This window comes from Ostrea edulis, chromosome 4, assembly GCF_947568905.1.
Source record: "Ostrea edulis chromosome 4, xbOstEdul1.1, whole genome shotgun sequence".
Classification (NCBI taxonomy): Eukaryota; Metazoa; Mollusca; class Bivalvia; order Ostreida; family Ostreidae; genus Ostrea; species Ostrea edulis.
This window is the reverse complement of record NC_079167.1, coordinates 29,613,744-29,630,210: the sequence shown is the minus strand read 5'-3', so window position 1 is coordinate 29,630,210 and position 16,467 is coordinate 29,613,744. Positions and strand designations below refer to the sequence as shown.

The 16,467-nt window shown below is 34.5% G+C and overlaps 1 protein-coding gene across 1 annotated transcript; it reads left to right on the top strand.

The window, feature by feature from the left end:
* The first annotated feature begins 1,399 nt into the window (after nt 1-1,399).
* Nucleotides 1,400-5,633, top strand: LOC125671777 (cytochrome P450 3A9-like). Its single transcript, XM_048907676.2, has 11 exons — nt 1,400-1,815; nt 1,962-2,058; nt 2,219-2,271; nt 2,400-2,496; nt 2,993-3,195; nt 3,284-3,432; nt 3,732-3,859; nt 4,049-4,273; nt 4,384-4,472; nt 4,595-4,735; nt 4,885-5,633. Exons 1-11 carry the CDS (start codon nt 1,766-1,768, stop codon nt 5,147-5,149), a joined length of 1,497 nt encoding a protein of 498 aa, XP_048763633.2. The 5' UTR covers nt 1,400-1,765; the 3' UTR covers nt 5,150-5,633.
* Nucleotides 5,634-16,467: the final 10,834 nt, after the last annotated feature.

Genomic DNA, 16,467 nt, shown 5'->3' with positions numbered 1-16,467 from the left:
ATTTAAAATTACAATGCTTGAATATTTTTAAAAATAATTCCACGACAAATTGCATAATATTTATATCAATCATATTGTTATAAACAACCCAATCTCTACAAGAACCGCATATTGAAATTCATATTTAACAATTGTGAGATAAAAACACCTGAAAACTCGGATATTTCGCAGCTCAGTTTTTGTTCTTGAACAATCATTGAAATATCTAATGAAATAATAGAACATGTCATTTATTACCATAACCATACAAATGACGTAATGGCCAAAACTTACAAATGAAGTGGCGAGAACAAGTTTTAAACAACCCATTACAAAGGACTAAATTTGTAAATTTAAACAACCCATTACAAAGGACTAAATTTGTAAATTTAAACAACCCATTACAAAGGACTAAATTTGTAAATGAGCAAATAAACCGGTAACTTACACAAAATGATCACAGCCAATATATTTCTTTAAAAAAAACAACAAATAACAAACCAAAAAAAAAACAACAACAAAAAACCAACAAAAAAACCAACCAAAAAACAAAAACCAAAAATAAAATTAAAAAAATATATATACAGAGAGATAAAATTTAAACAACGCCACTATTGTAAATTTATGTTCAGATGGCATTGGAGGAAGCTGTTACATTACACTTGTAATAAAATAATATTACGTACTAATATTTTCTAAAAAAAAAAAAATCAAATGGAGAAGGAAAAGGTTCTGGTCTCCTCTGGGAAATATGACAGGTTAATATTTAATATGCATCTGTGTCTGGTGTCTGACTATATATATATATATATATATATATATATATATATGTCAGATATATATATATATATATCAGATGCATATATTCTACGGGTATAAATATAAAAAGATACACGAAGACGTTTAGTAAAGCTTTGGCGATTTCATTTCAAATCTTCAGAAGTTTAACATGTTTATTACAGAATCAGGTTTACTTTAGACACATTTATTCCTGATATCGTTCTGTCTCAAAAATGTTCACGCCCATTTTAGTCATGTATACATTCAACATATAGGAAAAATAAGTTTGAATTAATTTTTTTTTTTAATTAATTTTTTTTTTACCTTAAACAAACAAATTGATATGCAAACAAAAAACTAAGATGAAAAATATGAAGGAATAGACAAAATATTCTGAAAAACTATATATATATATATATATGTGTGTTTTTTTGTTTGTTTTTTAATAAAAAGTCAATAAAAAAGCAATAGGTATGTACAGAAATTCAATTTAAGAATATCAAAAGATAATAAAATGAAAAACGAGGAAGAGTCAATGAACTGTACCGTAGAAATCCCAAAACCATTCTAAACAGAAATAATCGGACAGATGAGACCGAATACTCGCCGTTTGGTCTTATTTGGGATCGTCACCATTCAAATCCAAAAAAAGTTTCTGCATTTGGAAAATACTTGAGATGTTGAAGCTAAATTTGGCATTCGTTTTAAATGTGGCATACAAAATAAGTGATAGGGTGCTATATCGGGAATACTTCAGCCATCTTATCATCAACTGTATTGATAAAACCCTAAAATAAGACAAACATAGTTCTTGAAGTTCCAAATCTTTGTGTTAAACTACTGGCGAAGCTCCGCCTTTTGGGCATGCGCAATACGTGAGAAAACCAACCCAAATTTATGAATAAAATTGATACTTCGTGTGTTTTTGTTTAAATCGAACGAATACTTTCAAGTGGCAACATTTAAGCAACTAGTGATACATTTTTTCTCTCTGTCAAATGACAACATGATACTTTTTATTTTGACTGGAGTTATCATAACTATTGCTCTGTACCAGTAAGTGCTTTATGATGTACCATTTAAATTTCATTTACGTTCTCAATTGGACATTAAATTTGAGAGCGGATCATTATCTTTTTATTTACAAATCATAATGATTTCCGTAACTTGGTTTGTAGTAATGACTTTTCAATTATTTGCAGATATTTTGTCCAACACTTCAAAACATTTTCAAGACTAGGAATTCCTGGACCAAAACCGACTTTCCTCCTCGGCAATCTTCCGGAAATTCTGAAAAAGGTAAATGCACATGAAAATTTTTGCAAACATATTCATATATCAATAGTTTAAAGAGCAATTAATGAATAACGACCGTGTGGAATTCTAGATATAATATTTAGATACTTAACTGGAACTCCCCTCCCCATTCATTAATGTTTGTCATATTTTAACTATTTAGGGACAGTTGCAAGCCATCATTGATTGGAGAAGTGAATACGGCAAGGTATTCGGGTAGGTGCTTTTATTCATCTTTTACTTGCTTTTCGTGTATGTTGCATACCATGGTCCGATAATTAGCACTGAACAAATAAGCCTCATATGGAGATCAATAGTTTCAATGGTCCCATTTTTTCGTTCAGATACTTTGAGGGATATACGCCAGTTCTCTCCGTCAGTGATCCGGACCTGTTGAAGGAAGTTTTAGTGAAAGACTTCGAGAACTTCCAAGCTAGAAAGGTACAATTATACAATATTCTACAATTATACAGTCTTATAGTTATACATTCTCATACAATTATATAACATCATAGCATTATACAATACAGTTATACAATATGCTGAAATTGATTGAATGACTAATAAAAATAGATATATTTCACACAAAATAAATGAAAAGAATATAAGGCCTATATAAATTCATGTTCATTAACCTAGAATCTACGGTGTGTTTTTTTTAAAACAAGTTTATCAAATGATAAAAAGTGGGGAATTTCCCAGCCAAAATTAAGAAAAAAGTCAAAGTTTCAGATTTGAGTATTAAACTTTAAAGATTTTGTACTTAGACAGTCGGAGTCCTATCTACTTCCTTTAATTTGCTTGGTAATGTTCATGAAGTTTATCATTTCAATTGTTTTTCAATTTCTTCTTGCATAGCTTTAGAAAATTTGGCCTGACGTAAAACTTGGAAGTTACACCAGCTTTCTAATACTGACAAACCTGTTTTTGTTTTCAGCCTTTTCCTCTGGCTCCAAGAAAAAGTTTAGGATTGTTCTTAGAAAACGGTCACCAGTGGAAGCGCAGCCGAACCTTGCTGACCCCCGCTTTTAGTGCTGGAAAACTGAAACAGATGTTTGGAATAATGAATGAATGCACGGACCACTTACTGGAGAATCTTAAAAAGAAAACACATGCTTGCAAAGTCATAGATATCTACGAGTAAGCATAGAAAACACATATAGAACCAATTGGAAAAACAATAACTATCTTGGATATACCTGTAGATTAATAATCCTTTTTTTTTTAGTCTTTACCAGTGCTTGACGTTGGATGTCATTGGGCGATGTGCGTTTGGATTGCGTACAAATGCTCAGGAAGACAACGAGGACCCATTTTTGATAAATGTAAGGAGTCTGTTCAACCGCCTCAGCAAAACCATGATCCTCCCAGCAGTCCGTAAGTACAGCAATCAGAGTTATTGTAAACCGCATACTGGGGTAATCTTGGCGTCGGGAAAGAAATGGGGTTTTGGGGGAGGAGGAGTTTAAAATATCTATGATATATATTATGTAGCTTTTTTCTTGGCAAATTTCCTTCATCCGCCGTAAAAAAGGTGTTGGAGAAGAAGAAAACCACAACATATACAACGTTACAAAATTATCTTTTACACGATAATGAAAACTGATATGATAGTTCCTTCGTATGATTTAAGCTACGAAAAACATGTATATTCAAAAATTTTCTTTCTTTTTCAGTGCTTGTTCCCTTCCTTCAGTATTTCGTTTTTGCTCTGAAGAATATCGTTGTTCTGTTCGGAATGAACCCAGTAGTGTGGATACGGACGAAAATGAGGGAGATAATTCAGATCAGAAAGGACATGGGGGTAAGTTTTACTGCCACTACATATATAGACATCTGAGTCTTAAATACTTGTACAGTAAAAGGATTTATAAATGGTTGTTCGTTAGCTTTACGTTCTGTCGAGAATGTTTCAATCATAGTGAGACCTCTCCACCTGGATATTAAGATAAGGAAACATAACATACTAAAGCAAATCATCATTTTCTTACAGGCAAATGCAAGTACCTTTGATTTAGTTCAGCAAATGCTCTTCTCGAAAGCTAAGGACGGAAGTAGCGCCTTCAGCGAGAGGGAAATCGTAGCGCAAAGCATGACTTTTCTTCTGGCGGGATACGAAACTACCAGCACGGTCCTAGCTTTCCTAAGTCACTTATTGGCCCACAACCAACCTGTTCAAAAGAAGCTGGCGGAAGAAATTGATGACATTATTGGGGAGGTGAGGAATAGTGAAATGTATATTGACAGTTTTGAATGACAATGGAATCCACTGAAAATACATGTAGTTCATTTTTTAAAATGTAAATTCACACCGTTTTACTTTTTTAGATGGATGTAAACTATGAAAATGTGAAAGACCTTCCCTACTTTGACATGGTTTTTGATGAAGTTTGCCGACTCTATCCAACAGCATCATTGTAAGTGTCTTAAAGTTAAATGATATTGTCATAGGCAAAATTTCTTAAACTTTTTAAAGTTTATAACCGGTATATAGAATTGACTCAATATTGAGTTAGAATTTGCTTTTGATATTTTACAGAATTGTGACCAGACAAGCCAAACAAACGGCGACCTACAGTGGAATCACTATTCCTGCTGGAATGAACATTCAAGCGGATGTTTGGGGTTTGCACCATGACGAGGAATTCTGGGAACAGCCCACTGTTTTCAACCCAGATAGGTAAGCAAATGTGGTGTACACTCAACAGCTGTTTTCGAAGAAGAAGAAGAAGAAAGAAAAAAAAAAAACCGGCGTGTATATGTAGTTGTATAATTTCTGCATATCAAATCATCAAAGCACTTAACATGTATGTCCAATTATTTTTATAGGTTCAGAAAAGAAAACAAACAACAAATCAAGCCCTATTCATTCTTGCCATTCGGCGCCGGTCCCAGAAGTTGTATCGGCTCCCGATTCGCGATGTTGGAAACCAAGATAGCCATGGTGCGCGTTCTGAGGCAGTTTTCATTTCTACCCTGCGATGCATCCAAAGATATTGAGCTAGAATGTCGCGGTGCAATTGTTCCGAAAAACGGAATCAACGTTTTAGTCGAGAGCCGGGATAGATCGAGGAAAATTTCCCGGTACAGTTGAATGGACATTATCCGCAGGTATTTACAAAGACCTCGCTTCTTTGTCTGAGACAATCCCTGGCATCACACTAGGATTTGCAGGAGTAGTCCAAAAATCGCAGCAAAGAGTTGGATTAAATCAAAAGAATTGAAATCCTAAGTTCTCAGACAGTTCTCATTCACGCCTAGATATTGAACTGGAGTGCCTTGGTGCAAGTGTTGTAAGAATTGGAATTGAACTTTCAATGACATGGATGCAGACAGTGGGATGACAGCTACATCTGTGATATGACATTTACATATCTTATGAATATATTTATCCGTGACTATATAGTGTACATGCGGATTTGAACTGTGATATTGAATGTCGTTGTATTTAAACATTTCCTTGATGTGTTTGACATTTTACAAGGAAAATATTTGTCATTGGACCAATTTTGTTATTTGTTAAGTTTGAATTCGCTTTGTCGTAAGATAAGAAAAAGGTGAATGAAAAGAGAAAAAAATCAAGTGTCTGTGGTTATTTTTAAAGGATAGTACATTACCTTTGTTATACATGTGACAGGGACTGACTAATGATATGGGGTGAAACTATTTCGAAATACCAATATTTAGATTTTATCTTAAGGAGGTATGCTACACCAGAAAAATTTTATATGGATGAAAAAATGGAGGATATGTACAACAATATTTTGAAATTAAAAACTTTCAAATTTACTTTATTTAGTCAAAAAATGCAGTTTTGGTAGAAAGCAATATGAAAAAAAGTTTAAAACCCCTGCTGGACTCGTGATCTACAATTCAGCAGTGGATGTTCTTTTTTCTCTCATTTATTTCAACGTGCTAACCTACTGAGCTGCTCAGCTATGCGAGAAAACTTTAAATGAATAGATTAATATTGCTAATGTTCATATTTTCATCCATATTTCAAAAAGGAAATCGGCCATTATGACGATACAGAGTACCTCCTTAAGTGTAAAATTAATCATATTCCACACAAAAATAGGATAGGTTTAGTTTCAAATTATGGCGAAAGACAATATCAGAAATTATTAAAGAAATAAATTCAGTGTATACTGGAGAAAAGTATCGCTGTTCTTGCCTACATGTACAGGAATTTTCAAAAATGATTTTTTTTTTTATATATTTACAATCTACTTTCAATTTTGTCAGAATTTCCAGCCTTTAAAATGGACGCGCACTATATTCATCAAGATCAATGCGCACATTGGTCACACATGAGGGTCGAGATGACTGTCACTACAATTGGTAACGATATCAAAGGCTAAACATATGAAAAATTTAAATACAAATGCCATTCCATGTTCATTCCCATAGTCCCCTACCTCTAACGTTATGACATGTTGCCAATTTGCATGCAAGGGAGATGATTAACACATTGGAGCTTCAAAGGGTTATCACAGGAAAAAATATGTGTATACAACGCAGTATTTTTAATTTAAAGCAATCCGGTGTGTGTGGGGTGGGTGGGTGTTATTTTGTTATGTCGAAATCAAGAATTTGTCTAACAATTAGCCTATGGTTGTCATGGCAACACCAATTATGCAAATGCAGAAATAATTAATTCTTCGAATCTGTAATTGGATCGGCAACGAACTTGCGTGCAAAACTCGAAGCAAATTTGTAAATGTAAACTTCTCACCTGTTGCACGATTCTTCACAGTTTGAATAGTGTAAGAGACAAAAAAAAAGTTATCAACGTTAAGATATTCATAGTGAGATTAAGCAAATAATTCAATGTACCGCAGTTATAAATGTATTGTATAAATGCACGATTAGTTCCATGTCATGCAATACATACATGTATAGCGAATTGACTTCATTAAAGATGCAAACTTTTATGTCCCCATTTATCGATTCTAATATACATGTAAATAGCAAGATGTCCACATGTGGGCAGTTAATTAGATAAGCATATTGATTTCTTGTCATTTTTATCCAAACTTTATAAAAGTTACACTGGTAGTGCACTCTATTTTACACGTGGCACAAATCAAGTACAAATGATTAGGTGCATACTCAAATAATGACCATGTGATCATGTGAATTGGCTGATGCACATAAAGAGAGAGAGAGAGAGAGAGAGCGAGCGAGCGAGAGAGAGAGAGAGAGAGAGAGAGCGAGAGCGCGCTAATGAAATATAGAATTATCTACGCTGGTTCATCAGTCGAATTTTTAAATAATGACGATCTCAACAATAATGATGGCAGCAGCAGAAACTTCTTTTTTTCATTACATTTTCCTATACCGAGGGATATTTTCCTGATATTTCAGTCGATAGGGATATTCGCACAGCTTGCATATTCTGTAATATAGTTATATAGTTATTTGTTTTCGCATGGCCACGGTGAGGTTAAATGCATGTTCGCGCTGATTGAGTGGAGCCATTTCAAAATGATGCACTTCCTTGTCCAAAATATTACGTATTGTAACCTTGCCATGACTTTATCTAAACTGTTTTTATCAAGGGTTATACAAACAATCATGTGTTTGAAAGTACATTTTAAAAGTAGCTAATGAGGAGACATGGACAATTTCAGAAACAGGAAACAGTCATTCATTCTACACCGGCAAATGATAAAACAAATAAATGAAAATCATTAACTTAGTTTTATTAGTTTATATGTTTACATACAGTAGAAATCATTTTGTTTATTGTTTATTTTTTCCATCATTATTTAAGGATTCACTTATACGTTGACGATTAACAGAGGATTTTCCTCGTATGGTTGTCATGTATATTCAACTTTGAATTTCGTGATTTTTTAGGAAACCTTTCTTCTTTTTCAAACAAAACTGTTAAATGTTGGGGTGTATCAAGTCGCGCTCCTTGGTCCTTTATTAGACGCCACTAAACATTACATGTATGATGTCCTGCATATGTATTCAACTGAAGCCGTGTAACAACGATATATTTACATTCACTAAATCTTTTCCCTTATTATGTTCCCCAAACAAAGTTTGGGAACATATTGTTTTTACTCTGTTTCTTATTATTATTATTATTATTATTATTATTATTATTATTATTCTTTTTCTCCGGTACTTTTTTGTCCGGTAGTGTTCTCAGAAACTACAAAAGGGATCGATATGAAACTTTCCAGGATGATAGTATAGCGTTTGTAGATGTGCATAGTGATAGTCATTTTGTTTGCACGTGCATGCACGCGCGCGCACGTGCATTGCAATTTTGGTACAAAAAATGGAAAATCAGAATATTGAAGGAAGCGATATAAAACCTAAATAGGATGATAGTATATCATTTGTACATATGAAAAATAATAGTTATTTTGTCAGCACGCGCACGCATGCGCGTGCACGCGCATTCCAAAATTTGTACACTAACTTTGGAATCAGTCTAACTTTTTTGTTGTTCATTGAAATGGCTTGAAATTCATATCATAGGTAGATATTGAGACCCTTAACTGATTTACATAGTCAAAATTACCAATTTGCACGCGCATGCACGTGCGCTTCATTTTGATTGGATAATACTAAAATGTTTGTAACTATCTTATTTATGAAGCGAATGAGATGATATTCACAGCATAAGTAGACAATATGTGTATCTATATATTGGTGTAATAAAAAAATGCCAACGTACACGCGCATGCGCGTGCAACGTTTTTTAAATGTTCAATTTTTAAAGGACGATAAGGTTTTTGTTTTTCATCAAATTCTATTGATATTAATGGTTTAGATGTGTCTTGGTACTCCTTACAAATTGCTGTGGTTAGAATTACTGCTAAGCACGTGTATGCACGTGTGCTGAATTCTGATTGGACGATTTTAAAATCGCTATAACTTTCTTATATTTGGTGGAAACGTTATGAAATTCATACTGTGGGTATATGATACAAATGCCTGTTGAACGACATCAACAAAAATTCGGAATCGTACACGCGTGCGCGTGCATGCACGTGCAACACTTTCTTTCATTTCTTGGTACTGAAATGACCATATTGAATGTACTACATGTAATTAAAGACTAAAATAAAATGATTTTTTGCTATAGATTTAAAAGGACATCACTTTTTAATTGGGGGAGGTTTGGGGAACATATGTAACGGTCCCCGTTACAATTAGAACTAGTATTTATTTTGAAATTGACATTGCTTTCAACACAGACAATGAATGCGTATATGAAGCGTCATCAAGGTCAAAGAGTGCATTGATTGTTTCGTATTTAAAACGTAACGAATGGAGAAAATACATAAAGATATAAACAATAAAATATCTTTCTGTGTTGTTTTATCGGGTTATGGATTTTTTTCTGCAATGCTTCCTACCTAACGCGGGTTATATATTTTTTTTTCTACAATGCTTGCTATCTTCATCACCCGATGAAACAACAAAGAAAGCATTTTATTGTTGTTCATACGACACATTTCACACGAACTTTATATGAAGCACGTGCACATAACTCTCCGGAAATTCTTACAGAAATCATGAAAATCCCAACAGCCAATAAGAAATCTTCGAAAATTTTCCTTTTTTTATGAATGATTGAATTTCTTAGTTTATTAATATGTCAATAAATAACATACATATTCACAATATGACAAATGGATAAGCCTTTTTCTTCAAATTTCATAAAAACGGGATTGACGACTAATCATTAGAATTATACTGTATGTCATTGTCGCTAGCAGTGCTTACTCCGGGAGTGAACTGTCCTACATGTACATACAAGTATGTACCGTGTGAACGGAGAATATAGGCGTAATTTATGACGATGATTGTGAGTATAAAGGTCAGGATTTTTGGGGGGAAAAATTACCACCACACAAAACATTTCAACATTAAGTACCAGTGGCGGATTTAAGGGGGGTGGGGGACGGAGCCGGCGGCGCCCCCCCCCCTAAAATTTTCAAATTTAAGGTAAATCGGGGTATCTTGTTTAGAAAAATGTACTAAACGACAAAAGAGGCAAAAATTTCTTCCACTCCCGGAGAAATAAATGACAAAAACTTTTGATTTCTTGCATTACTTTATTGGGAGAACTTAATTTTGTTCCAGAAGCCCTTAAAATTTGCGTCATTTTTGTTAAATTCACCTGATTAGAAATTATAGAAATAGTACAAATGACTAAATAGGAGACATATTTCAAGCCCTATAAAATCTGTAAAATCCCGGAGCTTCCGGGGGCTTCGCCCCCTGCCCCCCCCCCCCCAGGGCTTCGCTCTGGACCCACTGGGGGCCTCAAAGCGCCCCCAGACTCCACTGTCTCATAAAGTGGCGCCCCCCGTAACCGTAATTCCTGGATCCGCCCCAGAGTACCCCTTTTCGTAGACAACGAGAAGATCACTGGATCAGGACTCTAGGTACTGCATTTCCATACGAATGCGAGGATAATGTATATGGTGTAGGAAATTTGACTAGTCCACACGGAAATAACGTGAATGTGAATGGACTCTTTCCAAGTACTCAAAGACGGAAACGCAGTCATGGACATCGTTCATATAAAAGACCAAGTATATAAATAATGTCACGTTTGATTCACTTTTATCTTACGTCAACAGACAATTAGGTCCACATCATATTCGCTCAACACATTACTCTATTCCATTGAGAGTTTTACATCCGTTATTTGAAGAAGTCACAGCTAGGCTATACTTGGATTTTTCCACACTTGAATATAGACTAAACTCTATGATTATGGATGTTGCCAATCACAGGCTCTTTAGACCAACACGGGTTATGGATGATATTCCTTCCGAATCATTCCGCCAGTTCCTTAAGCGCAAATTTACAAACAAAGGAACAGATGCCGTCAACATAAGCAACATTCTTCGTCATAAAAGGGTTCAGTCGTGTATTCCAACTTATTTCAAGTCCAAGTCTACAATCTGTATGTCGTACAGCTATACTTCTACCATTGTATCCAAACTTTTTAATTATAAACAAACTTTGCAGTGCCTAGATATAGTCTATCTTATACATAATCCACCTACGTGTTCTTGTTCGTCTTCTGGACATGTCATCATTGACGATGTTGATATGACCTCAAATCATATATTCTGAAAGGTTTTAGATACAGAGGACCCCGGTCTTTCAATTGGCGACAGAGCGTCATCTCTATTGTGAATTCTGTCAAGAATTATGCCAGACAATGGGCTAAATATGAGCCAGACAATGGGCTAAATATGAGCCAGACAATGGGCTAAATATGAGCCAGACGATGGGCTAAATATGAGCCAGACAATGGGCTAAATATGAGCCAGACAATGGGCTAAATATGAGCCAGACGATGGGCTAAATATGAGCCAGACGATGGGCTAAATATGAGCCAGACGATGGGCTAAATATGAGCCAGACGATGGGCTAAATATGAGCCAGACGATGGGCTAAATATGAAAAAGAAGAACTTGATACATTGTCAGAAAGGGTTAAAAGTGCAAGAGGAATATTAAAATCCCGCATTAGAAACATCTAAACAAAAGTACGAACCATGTATCCTTCTTTGTTTAGTAAACCAAAAATGATAATTTTTTTTAGATAGGTTACATGAGGAATATGTTTTGGTTACAAATGACAACATTGTCTTTGTTTGTAAGGCTCATTATTACAACTGTATTTTACACGAACTTGGTTTTAATTCCACTTTTGGTAATCGTACTTATACTCCAACTGCCCTTTCAAAAGATGAAATTTCTTCAAAACCATGCTTTAGTTTTAGACGCATTTAATATCCCAGTCGATGGGTCGGATGAACATGAGTTACCGTACCTATGTTGGATTTCTAAACTTCAAAACAACCTTTACAAATAAAGATACATTGCTGGATCCAGTAAGTGTTCTTACAAGCCTCTATCTTTGTTCCTCATGAAAATATTTACAGCGGTGAAGGAGAAACTTCAAACGCACTGTGCCACTACATATGCCAGAAGTGGTGTATATCAAATGTGGATTCTAAAAAAATTCTAAAGGTATGACTTTTCAACACTTCACACGACCATTCCTCATGATAAATTAAAAGACTAGACTTTTTGATATCATAGACAGTTGAAGTAACAAAAATGGAAAACGAAAATATTCATATCTAGTGATTAGTCATAACAACACTCTGATTCCACACACAAGTACTCTGAAGTTGAAATTAAAAATATGCTGGAGTTCCTCATTGACAATATCTTCGTAGTTTTTGTTCATCAGGTCTTCCAACAGTCTGTTTGAATTCCCATTGTTACGAATTGTGCTCCTTAGCTGATATGTTTCTATATTCATATGAAGCAGAATTTATTCAAAAACTTCTACATGACAAGAAAGAATTTCTTGCTATGACCATCAATGCGACATTTAGATATACAGTGTATCGACGACTTTTTATCTATTAAAAATGCTATTTTTCATTCATATGTCGATTCGATATATCCCTGTAAACTTGAAATAAAAGACACCACAGAGTCATTCACTTCTGCTTCATACTTAGATATTCTATTGAAAATAGATATGAAAGGCAAACTAATAACTCAACTTTATGATAAACGGGATGATTTCAGCTTCTCTATCGTCAACTTCCCATATTTATGTAGCAATATTCTATTATCACCTGCATATGGTATTTATATCTCTCAACTGAATCGATACGCAAGAGCTTGTTCTGCGTATGATCAGTTTTTAAATCGAGACAGGCTACTGACAAACAAGTTGATAGTGCAGGGGTTTCAACAGTCTCGTTTAAATCAGCATTTCACAAATTCTATGGTCGTTATAACAATCTAGTTTGCCAATACAACCTCGTATCATTGGGTCAAATGCTGTCTGACTTGTTTCATACCGATTGTTAGGCCGTTCTTGGCACACCTATTTTGACTGCATGTAACTCCGTTTACCTGATCAAGATATAGGGCTCACGGAGAGTGTGACCGGTCGACAGGGGATGCTTACTCCTCCTAGGCACCTGATCCCACCTCTGTTATATCTACCCAACTATCTATTTTGTATTGCTTATGGGAGTTATGAGATTGATCACTGTTCGTTATCTTCACCTTTCATTCTTAAATCCCTTATTTCAATTGAATGTTAATGCCACTCTCTATCATCGTCATCCCGTGGGAATCCGGGCTAGAATAGGTCCCCAGTACCCCCTTTCTTGTCGTAAGAGGCGATTAAATGGGGCGGTCTTTCGGATGAGACCGCAAAAACCGAGGCCTCATGTCACAGCAAGTGTGGCACGATAAAGATCCCTCCCTGCTCAATGACCATACGCGCCGAGCATTGGCCTAAATTTTGCAGCCCTTCACCGGCAGTGGTGACGTTTCCATATGAGTGAAATATTCTCGAAAGGGACGTTAAACAATATTCAATCAATCAATCTCTGTCATCGTCTCATACATTCTGAGAGAGTAACAATCGACAACTCTGAGCCCTTCAGACATATTTCTGGGGATGAATTCGAAACAAATATAACATGTACACGGAGTACCTAAGTTTATTATGCAACAAACATTTTTTTATGTTCCCTTCCTTTGGTTGGTTGGTTGGTTGTATATAGTATAACGTCCTGTTCGACGGTTGGTGGTTGGTTGGTTGGGTGGGTGGGTGGTTGGTTGGTGGTGGGTGGTTGGTTGGTTGGTTGTATATAGTATAACGTCCTGTTCGAGAAGTTCTCACTCATAATGAGACATGTGTAGATTTCTACTGCCGGCGAAAGGCGGCAAAATTTCGGTTTATGCTCAATGATTACGGACTTTGAGCAGGGAGGGATCTTCATCATGCCACTGGGCCTCGGATGTTTGGTTTTATCTGAAGGACCGCACCATTTAGTCGCCTCTTACTACAACCAAGGATAACCCGTATCTCCACAGGATAAACCAAAAACGATTTGAAATACTACTACTGTACAAGATCCGTAGACCATAATCCATGCTTGATTTTTCTGGTTTAACGTGGTTCAGTCACTGAAGTCTGTATTTTGTAATGCGTCAATCAGCATTTTTAAACAAAATTATATTCATTTTATAGCATAATGGTAATTTCAATGACGCCCTGTAATGTTTTGATGAATTTTTGGGTCAGAAAATTGTGAATTTTCTATCCGATATAAATTAGATATACTAAGTATTGTAAAATATTGTAAATGCGCTATACTGTAGACCGCATTGTAAGGTATGTGAACTATATAACCCCTTATTTGATATTTAGAAAATCTGCTGTAACCACCCTCTAAAACTAAAGTGTTTATCACATATATATCAATATATGTTACTACCAGTAAATAAAAAAGAATCGTACTTTGGTAAGCGCATTCTGATAAAACAAAAACCGTAAAATGCATATTTGATATATATTTAGTACATTATGTAAGGATTGGACTGATGAATAAATAGAAATAAATGTATTTAGATGTGTTGATCAACAGGTTTACTATATACTGTGTATTTGTAAAACAAAAAAGACAGATTTTTATTCTGGAAAGAATTTCCATACAAAGCAAGACTCTTTATGACTTAAGCATGGCTTACTATACGAGGTTATTACTGAACTAGTAAAAGTGGAGTAATATTGAGAAAACATTGGTGAATGGAAATTTTATTTTTGATTCGTTTTCTAAATATTGATGACTGAGTACTGATGATTTATGAGACAAGTGTGATTTTGACTCGATTAAGTTGGGGAAGAGGAAACATGAATTAATGAACCTTAAATGGTAGTGGATTCAGGAATAAGTCAGAAGTTTCATAAAGCAAGTTAATCATAGGGGAGTAGTTTCAGCGGCAGGAATATTTACAATACGCAGCAATAAAAATGAATAGATAAAATAAAATGAAATAAGATGAAAATAAGATATGTTGAAAACAAAACCAAGAAATATTTATACACGATAACACTTCTAGCTGGTTGGAGTAGTGTTCATAGATTCATTTCACTGCCGACTTTACATGGTGAATTCCGTAGAACACTTTCACAACACAACCATATTACAAAAGCAGTGCTTTTTTGGAATGATTCTGAGGTATTTGGAATTTATTTTTGCACATATGTGATAATTCAATACTTAGGGTGGAAATTGGAAGATATATTCTGTTTCCGTAAGCCGTGGGGTTATTAGATATATACATAAATACAGTTATTTTAAATACGTACACAAACATGACACTGCGAGGAACGAGTAGACAATATTACTGTGTACAATGTACCAATGCACATTATTTAAATAATCATGTACATATAGCATGAAAGTTTCATAGTTTTGTTGCATATTGTAAAAACGTTCCCTTATTCAGTCCTGAATTTTGTATAATGATTTTTTAAAAACCTATTTTTCCACAAGTCATCATAAAAAGGACATTTTGAAATAAAATGAAACTCATCCTCTACACCATTTAGATCACAAACAACTTACACCATGAGCGTTCCTGATCATATCATAATCATTATGTTTTCCAAACTCAACATCCAGTTTATGGGATGAAGGTCTAAAGCGAGTGATATAGAAGATTTATAAACAGAGTCAGTAGGTTATAATAAGTCAAACTGTAAACAACAGTTATCAATCAAATGTTGATATAAAAAACCTTTTGGTGAATTTAAAATATTTTCTAGAATTGTTTATTTATAGCTATTCAATTACCTTGTAAGTATAATTATTTACATTTGAGGCATTCCAAAACTAAGATAAAGGTAGATTTTCCAGTTCTCTTTAAATGTTTACAATCTCACTACCATTAGTTGCTTGATTGTTATGACTTATTAGCCAGTGCTTAAAAATTCAAAGTTTCATTTCAATCACTAAAGATGTATGAATAAAAAGTTTGCCGAGTACTACATGTAATTCAATTTATCTATCGATTTTTTGATTTATTGTTTCGCGTTTGTGAAATATAGAAATATCCCATCGTGGACCATTTTCGTCAGATTTAGAATTTTTCAACTTTGTTTCTCTAATTTCCTTCCACAGATTACCCAGTAGATGATCACGGGAGTTTGGATTCGTACTATGTATTTAACAAAGTGTATCGTAAGTCAAATGTTGGCTTGTAATATAAAAGGCATGGATTTTATAATGTAATAATTTTGTATCCCTGATATAGCCTTTATCATGTATATAGATGAATTTTAGTATAGCATGTGATAGCAAACTAAAATATATTATGAGAAATGCTCTTTTTCACAGATGTGTCCGTTGCCCGTAAGTATTGCTATTGTTAAACAATATACATGTACATGTATCATGACATTTTTTAATTGTTTCAGTTGGAAATTTTCACTATCTTCTGATTGGTTATTATTAAGGGGTTACTTGATAAAGAAAAAAATGTTGTTCACAAGTTTTAGTGAAACTCCATTGGCTTCCAGTACATTTCAGGGTTCAGT